The sequence below is a fragment of the Lycium barbarum genome, chromosome 3 (assembly GCF_019175385.1).
Source record: "Lycium barbarum isolate Lr01 chromosome 3, ASM1917538v2, whole genome shotgun sequence".
In the NCBI taxonomy this organism is placed as follows: domain Eukaryota; kingdom Viridiplantae; phylum Streptophyta; class Magnoliopsida; order Solanales; family Solanaceae; genus Lycium; species Lycium barbarum.
The window spans coordinates 123,944,212-123,955,833 of record NC_083339.1 but is presented as its reverse complement, the minus strand read 5'-3'; the positions used below and the strand labels follow the sequence as shown (position 1 = coordinate 123,955,833).

General features: G+C 35.2%; 1 protein-coding gene across 1 annotated transcript; it reads left to right on the top strand.

The window, feature by feature from the left end:
• Positions 1-7,275: 7,275 nt before the first annotated feature.
• LOC132632222 (late embryogenesis abundant protein At5g17165) lies at positions 7,276-11,411 on the top strand. The gene is made up of 2 exons (XM_060348070.1): positions 7,276-7,501; positions 10,907-11,411. Exons 1-2 carry the CDS (start codon positions 7,389-7,391, stop codon positions 11,169-11,171), a joined length of 378 nt encoding a protein of 125 aa, XP_060204053.1. The 5' UTR covers positions 7,276-7,388; the 3' UTR covers positions 11,172-11,411.
• The last annotated feature ends 211 nt before the right edge of the window (positions 11,412-11,622 follow it).

Below are 11,622 nucleotides of genomic sequence, written 5' to 3'. Positions count from 1 at the left end.
GTCTGCTTAAACCGATTACTACCACAAAGCTTACAAGATTCTAGACCGACGTTGTCCTTATAGTATAACATGCAACCATTTTCACAACAATCAATTCTGACTGACGACAGTCCCAACTTGGATACCAATGTCTTTGTCTTATAGTAATTATCGGGTATCTCTAGAGTGGAGTCAACTAATTCATGCATGAGGTCAATGAAAGAATCCATTGCCCCTTCAGAAACATTGTTATCTACTTTGATACTCAACAATCTAACGGCGACAGACAATTGAGAGTGCGGACTCCCATCTTTTAAGGGCTGGCTAGCTTTATTTAACTTTGCATAAAAACGTTTGGCCTCTTCATTGGGAGGTTCTTCAACATGGACACCAGATTCAAAGTCCGAATGCATGCCATATGCATCCTGAACCATGTCGTGCATTCTAGAATTTTGGACATTACGTTCTAACCTCCTACTACTTTCACCGACTTCAAAGTTCTGAGATCTACCAAAATTGTTGTGTGTTTCCCCATGACTAGTCCACACTGTATAATTACTTTTAAAGACTTTTTCGTACAGATGAAGCGTAACAAGCTCTGGGGTCTCATAATTCATACATTCACATTTAACACAAGGACACCTAACTACACCATGAACTATAAAATCCTCAAGTGACTTTGCGTATTCAACAAAAGCATAGACACCGGCTATAAATTCATCCCTCATCCCTAATGGATCATCATAAGATCTATTGTACATCCATCTACGAGAATCCATCTACACAAATAGCACAATGTTTGAACTTGTTAAACTAATACTTAGTTATATGTTATTCGTAAAAGAATCACCAACCATAATTACCATAATTCTCAAAAAGGGCATCATAATTAGCAAAAAAAGATAAGTGAACAATGAAGAATTCACATTCAAGCTAATCACCATTTAACTAATTGCTTAAACAAACAAATCTCTTGACACATTCTTAGAAGCTCATATGAGTTGCTCGAAAAAAGACAAAGAAGTCGTGTACAGTATGTGCCAGAAAGCTAGTGTACAATAAGCAATGTAAGCATCATTTCCTCTTTCTATAAGCTAAGCCTTTGTTTCTTATGAATAGAGTACAAATTTATGATGGGAAATTTCAACGCTAATGTCCAGTGGTTACTGAATATTCACCTAAGAGAACATGTAAGCTTATAAGATTCCTCCAATTAGCAATATTGTTGCCAGATTTCAACCTCATGAGGTCAAAATTCAAAATGTTGCCCAGGTTTTCGACCTCCTGCGGTCGAATTCTAATTTGTGGGTATAATTTCGACCTCATGAGGTAAAAAATTATCAATATCTTCGACCTCATGAGGACAGATAGGAAAAGAAACTCATCAAATAGTCCTTAATCACACAAGTTGGCCATAAAATCCTATTTTTTTGCCATGGTTGATTAGGTCATCATTAAAAGAGAGCATATTCTAAAGTAAAAAAATAAGAAGAATCACAAGAACAAAAAAAGCTGCTAAACCCATATATAAAAACCAAAATCCTGGTTATCTAGGCATCAAACTTTAAGCAATGAGGGACAAACTAAGAAACCCACATGGATATTCTGGGGAAAAGAGAAAATAACTAAATAAAAACAAAAAAAAATTACAGTGGGGATGGGGCGTCAGTGGCGGGGAGGGGTGTGGTGGGAATGGAGCATCGGTGGCGGGGTAGGGGTGTGGTGGGGGTGGAGTGTCGGCGGCGGCTTAGGGGTCTAGTGGGGGTGGGAGTTTTAATTTAATTAGCTTTTGGTTGGTGGAAATGAATTGCCCGATTGAAGTTTGGGGGAGTATATTAACTGTTACCTGTTTATTATTTTGACCGCGTGCGGTCGAAATATGCTTCTTTTTTTTTATTAGTTATTTTATTTATATAATTTAATTTTTAAAAATGTTTTTTCTCATTTATTATTTGTACAAAAATAAGTTTCGACCTCATGAGGTCGAAATCCAAAAAAAAAAATTAAATTCTGAAAATTCCTCATGAGGTCGAAATCCAAAAAAAAAAATTAAATTCTGAAAATTTCGACCTCATGTGGTTGATTTGTTTTCGACCAAAAAATGAGGTCGAAAATATGCGGTCGAAAAAACCCGTTTTTTTAGTAGTGCATGCAGTCGTTAAATATGCCATGTAGTCGTAACATCAAGAATGCAATTGTTTTTGTTGTAAAACATTGTCAAGCATTCAAATCTAACCTTTATTTATTCTTGAAAGATTACATAACTATTGAGATTTGAGATAAATTCAATAATTAATAAAAATTCAATTTTTACAGTGTCCCTTCCCCCCCCCCCCCCCCCCCCGTGCCACACCGAGTTTGTCGGCGTTCTCGTTTTGATCTACGTTGGTGAACCTCCTCTTGTATCACACCTGTATCCTGTAAATGCCATAAAAAAATAGAAGTTATTTTTGTATGATTGGATTCGTTAGATAAATTTTCTTAGCAATTACTTTGATTGTCTACATAAAATCGGACAGCATCTCCTCTGTAACAAGGACTTCCTCCAATACCATATACCAACACAAACAACCAAAGCAACCAAGACAAAACACCACATAATAACTACAAGTCTCCAAATACTTTGAATTAAAAGCTAACCTGTGCCTCTAAAGTCTGTACATCCGGCACAGGAATGTGTGAGGATCCAACTCAAATGCCATGGAGACTATGCAAAATAAATAATATAGACACATAAAGTAGCCATTACATTAATGAAATTAAACAAGATACAAGCTATTTGAGTGGTTAGAATACTCACGTCGGTAAAACTCAGTCTCCTCCCAATTGAAGAGCTCTGTCCAATGAATGCAGGTAAAGGCCCCTCAGTCATCCCATAAGAGCTGCCTGTCTGAACACCAAACTGTTGGGCCATAACTGCGAGGCTAATAGGCTCAGACGATGCGAATGCCTGAAAAGGCCCCTCACTTCTGATTACCGTCGGTGATTGGACCTCGGGAGCAGACGTCGATGAGTTGGACATAAAATCTATTATTGGGTAATATGCATCATCAGCTGCAGGCATCGTTGAGCTGGGCATATCTTGATCAAAACGAACCTCTTCCTCATCAACCAACTGGTGATCCACGGGACCTCAACCCCGTCTGCTACCTGATTGGCGTCCTCTACCATGCGCCGTAAGTCTTTATACATTAAGACGTTGATGACGAGGCACTTGCACAGTAGGCGGCTCAACATACTCTGCCGGTGGTGTATAATTGGGAGCGAAACTCAACATCGTCCCAAGAGAGGCAGCAGCCATGGACTCTGTATTAATGTGGCTAAACATCTCTGCTATTTCCTTCACTTCATTAGACTTGTTGGATCTTGGATAGTCTCCTGAACCAACCTGTACGATTCTTGATGTCCTAAAGCCTAAAAAAAATGAAATTACAAGATTTGATAGTGGTCTAAGACACATATAAAGACATCAAACATCTAATGGAATGTAATGTACATACCAGTGCCTCATGCCTGCCTGCCATGCATTGGTATCCTCTATCCACATTATGCGCAGTATTTCCTATAAAAGTGCGCGAGTGACGTCGATACCAACAAAAATACTCTGATAATGACTCTGGGTCTTGAGTTTCATACTCGGCCAGAATTACCCTTTGTCGACGATTTTCCCACAAAAAGTCTGTTTGTGTAAAATTTTGTTAATCCTCCACTGTTATACCATACCGCTTGTCACGTTTGTAATGAAAAGGATCAATCTCAGCACATGGTCCTGAAATATGTTGCTTCCTACCGAACTGTCTGAGAACGCAGTCTACCATGTGGCACTCTCGATAGATCCCACAAATAAGGGGAACCTGTGCCATCCAAATAACTCGACCACGCCGACACCACTCAGGGAGTCCATTAATGATGGCCTCTGAATAAGGCTGCCACACAAACTACGATAGAAAGAACATAAAATTACATGATAATAAAATAAATAAATTACACATAAGCGTAACTATTATATCAAAACGCCATTAACAACCATAATTATGATAAAATATCTGACCATCTGTTAGGTTGTCCAATACATCCCTACATATGGGTAGCACAACACGTGCCTTATTTTCGCGAGCTTTACGATGAGTCCACTTTCGTGCAAGAGTCGTGTGTGGCTGAAGGGCCCTGGGTGGTGGCTGCATCGGTATAATTCGCTCCTAAGCCCAAACCTATATTAAAAATTTAAAATAAATACATAAAAACCTTATAACTATCAAATAGGACAACCAAATAAAATTATATAATTTTAAAGGCCACGTACCTGCAATAAGGAAATGAATCCACACACATCCTTGGCTTTCTTCAACGAAGCGCAGCATAAACAAGTATACAAATATGACAATGCATCCGCTCCCCAAGCTTGTCTACTCATTGCTCTAAGTTCACGCATGTCAAGCAAATAGTCTAAATTAAGTAAGTCACAGGACTTATCCGGAAATATCGTGCCGCCACAAAGCAATAGCAAGTACAACCTAACCCGCTGTTGCACAACAATTTCTGGGGTCTGATCTGTAATGTCATCTAAGCCTCTAATATATTCAATTAATTTATTTAGTTCTAACCTACTAACACCATTAAAACAATCCAGACCGGGTGCCCAACCAATAAGCTCATGGATTAATTGTTTCCACCCAACAATACTTATATTTCTAGCATTAACATCATTCAAGGGATTACCATCAACAACCATGCCAAACATGAGCTCAATATCTTGTAATGTGATGGTCGCCTCACCCGTACGCAGATGAAAGGTGTGCGTCTCAGGACGCCATCTCTCTATAAGTGCAGTGATGACTGCCCAATCATATGATACACATCTTACCTCTACTACTCCCCTAAATCCACACAGGCCAAAGTAGTCAAGGATGAGAGGATGAAAATGATGACGCTTCATGTGCTTCCAAAATTCGGTATTCGCGCGGCGTGGAAACAGGCATCCGGTCGGTCCTCTCAAGGCACCATCCCACACAGCCTGTGATCGATGCTTCTCCTAGAGTATTAACACATCGTACACTTCTGGTCCCGGATGTACGCATACCCGTGGAAGCTCCATATCTTAGATAAAAAAAAATTTGAAGTCCAGATCAAGCTATTTGGAGTAACTTACTATTAAAAAAAAATATTATTCCAATTTTAGCAGAACAAATATGCCTTGGCTAGATAAAGCCAACTTCCATACGGCTTATTTAGAAACCACTGATAGTGGACCACATTAATACATATAAGGTATAGACAAAATAATTGTCCACCCACTTAGACTTAGGTCCCATATAATAAAGCATTATCATGACATTTTAAGTAATTTTTTTTTGGGGCTACTGAGGCATCAATTAAGTTTCACTTTTCTGGCTATATAAATATCACATTAAAGGTACAATAAAAAATAATTAGTTATTCAGATCTTTTATATAACAATCCACAAAAATAACAGTAACATAACAACAAATTTCTTCAAAAGTGCTACTAAACAAATCGAACCTTTTATATAATAATGCTTCTAACAATCATATCTTAAGTTCAAATTAAAATAACACAAATAACACAAACATATATCTTATACGTATTAAAATAACACAAATAAAAAATAACAATTAAGATATATAAGACAAACAGATATCTACATCTACTATAAATATACAATATTATATGAGTTAGAAAGAATACCTTAATTTAAATAGCAACAAAAGATAAAGATGAAGAAGTTGCTCAAAAAATTAGATTGTAATGCAGGGTTTAAAAAGAAAATAAATGGAGGAGAAGGAAAAGGAGAAGGAGACGGGGACGAAGTTATGTAACTTCAAAAGATGGAGGAAGAGGCGGAGGAGAAAGGAGAAAAATTAGGGCAACAATGCACAATGAGTCGTGGATAGTACCACGTTTCACAAATATATGATGTAATTTATTTATTTGTATAACGTGGATCAGTCCACATTATACCTTTTAATTTATTTATTTTTGCTGTGATCAATCTGACAATGGAAAAAAAAATTGGGGTATAACGTGCACGTTATACCCGTTTTGGTATATAACTAAAAGGCAGCCTTCTTTTGATTTATACCGTATATTTTTATACCCTTTAGGCTCCGGACTCCAACAAATATATGTTAGCCTGTTGAGGGTTAGGTATACTTCAATCTTTAAAAGTTACATAACTTTTATTTTCGAAAGATTACGTCTGTAGATATTCTTCTTAAAGTAGGAGTGACTCCATATCTAATCAGCAAATTCGATTCGACCTTTTAAGGAAGCAGATAAATTAATACAGAATAAGAAATTATATTGGAAATAAGACCAAAAGAAGGCTGAAGATTGTTAGAAAATGACAAAGTGCTCCTTTATGTTTGGATAAATTCAAAGTAGTTCTTTAAGTATTCCTTAACAATTTTGGTCTTATAAATGTTTCAAAAGAGAACATTTTTGTATCTATCAAATATGTAACAAACTCTATCGGTTAGGTTTGAGAGAAACTGCGAAAAATTGAAGATTTAAATAGAGACTCCCATCAAATCATAGTAATCGCAACATAAAAATGACTAGATACTATAGATAAGAGAAGAAGAGTAAAAATTAGACCTCAAAAAATTTTACCAGACTCTACGAAATAGAATAAAAATAGAAGTAACGGTAAAAACTACACCTCTAAAATGAGTTATTGCTAAATATTTTTTCCCCAAAATTCTTGATAAATTTAATAGACAAAGTACGTAAATGTTTGACATAGATCAAAACTGCTCACGAACCAAAACCGTCCAAAAATTATATTTATAGAACTAAATTAAACCTACCCTAAAAATATGGGACTGCTTTTGATATTATCTCTAAAGATTTTGGGCAATTTTAAAAACCGCGTGTTAATTCAGGATAATGTTAACGCTTGGCAGCAAGAAGATAGGGTCCACCAAGGACAAGATAGTCTCTTCACAAAATAACATTTCCTTTATGTGACAATGGTAACACAACGTCGAAACGGAGGTAACGGTGTCCTTGTCGTACATCACGACTTTTCCCTTAATTAATATAATTATTTATAATAAAAATACCCGGAATCCCGGTTGTAGATTCAATATTCCATTAGTGGACAAAATTAAAAACGGATTAAGAATTGAATATTCTGTTAACGTACTAGTTGCCGTTAAGTGACGGTCCAAACTTTGACGGATTGTACTGGGTTGGTGCGAACCAAGGAAGAGACATTTCATTGAACAAAGAACAGAGAGAGACTCCTCATTCTTTTCCTATAAAAAGGGGAATTAGGCATAGAGTGTGATCATCACCACATTGAGGCTTTGCTCTTTTATCTCTGTGAATTCAGATTCTCTTCAGAAATTTTCTCCATTTTTCTTGTTCTTGTTTTAGTGTTGTACTGTATGGCAGCCAATTTGCAGAGCCGTGGACTCGTGAGTTTGGGGAAGCGAGTCGTGAACCAGATCAGTTACGCAAGTGCTCGAACTACTGCTAACTCACCTTTTCTCTCTGCCAGGTATAAGCTTTAAATTTATCTGTCTGTTTTGTTTTTTTGCTTTCTAGTATTTTCTAGTGCATTTATTCGTAGAGATGAGCTTTAATGTGGTCGATATAATAAATGTTTAGTGCTCCTCGTTTTTCCTAATTTATGTTCTGAGAAAACTATTCTAACCTCTCTATAGCTTTGTTCCCTTGTTGACCATCCTCTAGTCCTCTGCTAAGCTCTGTAAAAATTGACGGATTCCACGATACTCCTTTTGTTTCTCTCTAATCTTGAGCCTAATTCAACCCCAAAAAATAACTTAACGTGCAAAGATTGTCCAAGCCATTTTAAAAAGGACACTCATCTATTAAATGTCCGGTGTGGTACTCTTATTTTGTGTTTAGACTGGCCATAGCATGAAGGATCTTGGATTTATGGTTCCCAGTATTTGGTAGTATTACCGAATACGAGATAATTTCAGTTAGATTTACAACTTGTGGCAACTAAATTTTGTGTTTACCATTTTTATTTTGTTTTTTCAGATCTAGCAACAAGCATTATGTTGTCTTCTAGCTACCTGAGATTTTTGGTCCGATTTGTCATGGGAATTGGGATATCCCTTTTTTAAAAATAAAAAAAACCGGAAAGTTTGCGTATTCGTCTCTCTGATCTTGCGATTTTCTATTCTGATTTTATTTCCCCTTTGATGTATTTCCATAATTACTGATAAAAAATTAGGATATTTTCACCAAAGCACTATTTTAGGTATGTACTCCTGGTCCCGACAGTCACGTTTTTCCCTTCCTTGTTGCTCTAAGTATATAATAATAATACTCCAATAATAATAATAACCTTGAGGACCCATTTGGCCATGAAAATTTTACTTTTTCCCGGAAAATTATTGTACTTTAAAAATCAATGTTTGGTCATGAACTCAAATTTTGTTTTTACTTTCACTACAATCAAATATTTTTTTATAAAAATTATAATCAAATACAACTTTAACTTTAAAATTTCAAATAAAATGAAAAATATTTGATTTTCATGACCGAAAGCCTATTAAATATTAGGTGCTGAGGGCTAATCGGATAAGGACTTCTCACCCACCATTATATTATACCCCCAATAAGGCAATTGCCTGTTACCGGGGCATCTTTGGAATTTCCGCTTACAGATAATGTTCCCTGAGCCTTGTACACGCACATGTTACAATTGATCTGAGCCGTTGATCTATTCAAAATTACGAAATATAATACTAGGTTATATAGTACTTGCATGCATTTCACGGTAAGATTACGATTAACATTAGAGAAAAGGACCAAAATCATCCATAATGTTTGGGTTTGGATCAAAATCATACATATTCTTTCACATGGTGCACTAATAGTACATTATGTTTGCATAAGTGGTGCACTTTTAGTCACAATCCCAAATAAATTTAACGGAAAAGAACAAAAATGCCCCTGAACTTTTAGAAAAGGTATAAAAATACCCTTTATTCATCTATTTTGCTAAAACTACCCCTCAATTCAATTTTTTGGCTCATTTATTCCCCTTGACTAACGGACAACACTAATTTTTTTTATTTTTTTTTTAAAATAAATTGCACATGACATTTTATTACTGAAAAATTGATTTATTCTTTTAAAAAGAAATCTGAAACCTTGGATTTTTTTTAAATTTGGAAAACTTTTTTTTAACGAGTAAAACCTTGACTAACGGACAACACTAATTTTTTTTCTTTTCAAAATGTGAAAAATTGGATTTTTATAAAAATCTGAAAAAAATAAATTTTTTATGGAAAAACTGTGTTTAAAAAAAAAACCAGAAAACTATCTTTTTTTAAATCTAGAAGAAAATTATGGAGTATTAGTTTTGCACATTTTACTTAAAAAAAAATCAGTTTTTCAGATTTAAAAATTGAATTTTCTAAAAAAAAAAAATGGGGTTTCCACCCGTTAAATTTTTTTTTCCAAACTTAAAAAAATTCCACATGTTTTAATGAAAATCCAATTCTGTTTATATATATATATATATATAAAAGGCTTACTACATTTGTTTTTTTAAAGAAATGGATGTTGAAAAATTATTTTTCCTTATTCTACAAATAACGATTTTTCAGATTTCTTTTTAAAAGAATAAATCAATTTTTCAGTAATAAAATGTCATGTGCAATTTACTTTTTTTAAAAAAATAAATAAATTAGTGTTGTCCGTTAGTCAAGGTTTTACTCGTTAAAAAAAAGTTTTCCAAATTTAAAAAAAATCCAAGGTTTCAGATTTCTTTTTAAAAGAATAAATCAATTTTTCAGTAATAAAATGTCATGTGCAATTTATTTTAAAAAAAAAATAAAAAAAATTAGTGTTGTCCGTTAGTCAAGGGGAATAAATGAGCCAAAAAATTGAATTGAGGGGTAGTTTTAGCAAAATAGATGAATAAAGGGTATTTTTATACCTTTTCTAAAAGTTCAGGGGCATTTTTGTTCTTTTCCGTTAAATTTATTTGGGATTGTGACTAAAAGTGCACCACTTATGCAAACATAATGTACTATTAGTGCACCATGTGAAAGAATATGTATGATTTTGATCCAAACCCAAACATTATGGATGATTTTGATCCTTTTCTCATTAACATTATGATGTATTTACTCTATTTCAATTTTTTATGTAACTCAAGTCTTTTTTAATCCGTCACTTTTTATATTATGTACTATTTCCGTAGTCTCACTTTATGTAACACATTTGTCTTTTTTATCCATCACTTTTTAAACCAGTATCTAATTATATGGTAGTAGTACAACATAAATTGCCACGGAGAAAGAATTATTTTATTACTAGTAGTACAATAAATAAAAAGTTAGTGGATGTGAGACGTACCCGTCTAACTGGAACTCATAGAAGATTGGAAAGAAAAGAGGAAAGTTAGGAAAAGTAGTAGGTGAGGCTGGAGCTATAGGGCAGGCCGCATCAAATCAAAGCTGGAGATAAGAAGATTAGATAGAAGCACTTGACTAGACATGTGGGGCTGGAGCTATTTTGTCTTTTTGAAGCAGCAATATTGCTGATTATTACTTGGATCTGTTCGTTCTTGGTGGGGGGTGGGGAATGGGACCTCTGTCCTTCATGTTGTCCACCACGTTTGATCAATAATTTTACTAGATATTTTGTACCCATTTTTTAAATAGGACATGGACATCCTTTTATGTTGTGACTGGCAAAATGCTTCTACCAGCACTTAAATTAGTCTGCATAGTATGCCTTAAAATTAAAGTTTGGTCGGTTGCAAATTAATAAATCTTTATTAGGAAATGTCATAACCACGTGAGTATACCCGACATTTGGGCACGAAATATGTTGGGCATGCATGTGTAGCAACAGTCGATGCATATAAAATTTTAGGACGAGATAATTACAATGCCTGTTGATTGTTGTTGTGCAGGAGGGGAGTGCAGACATCAGTGTACGACAAGAACCCAGAGGATGATGTGCGTGATTCGGTGGTGCCAGATGAAGTGATAGAGCCACATTCAGAAAAGTACTGGGCTCCTCACCCACAAAGTGGGGTGTTTGGGCCTGTAGCCACTGATAGTGCTGGCCGTGGCTTTCACTCCTCACCCGCCACTGCTGCTGCTGCTGAATCCGTCTTGGAGGAGAAGGCCTTCTTCCGTCCTCTCGAGGACTTGGACAAGCCCGATAACCCTTAACTTTTCATAATTGCTCCTATAACTATATATATTAAGTGGGTATTAGTAAAGCTGTTTGCGTGTGGTTATGTGAGTCTCTGTTTTATCAAGTTTTAAGGTGCAGTATATAGACTACTATTAGAGTAAAGCTGCACTGCTTTTGAAGATTCATATGATAATGTAATATGGGTGTCTTTTGTTAGGGTTACGTAACGGCTGATCTATGCCATAGTATCCTTATGAACTTTTTTGCTTTTAGAATATTGCGCCACTTTCAAAATCTTATCATCAAGAATTGGGAAAGAGATTTGGTAGCTGTGTTGAAAGAGATAGGAAGGCGATAGGTTGTAATTAATACTCCTATATGGATATGCCATCATAAAGTTGCAAGCAAAGTTAGGAGAAAAATAAGATAGAGAGATCTAGACGATAACTCCTAAGAGAGTGGACATCTAATAGGAAGTTAAAGGTA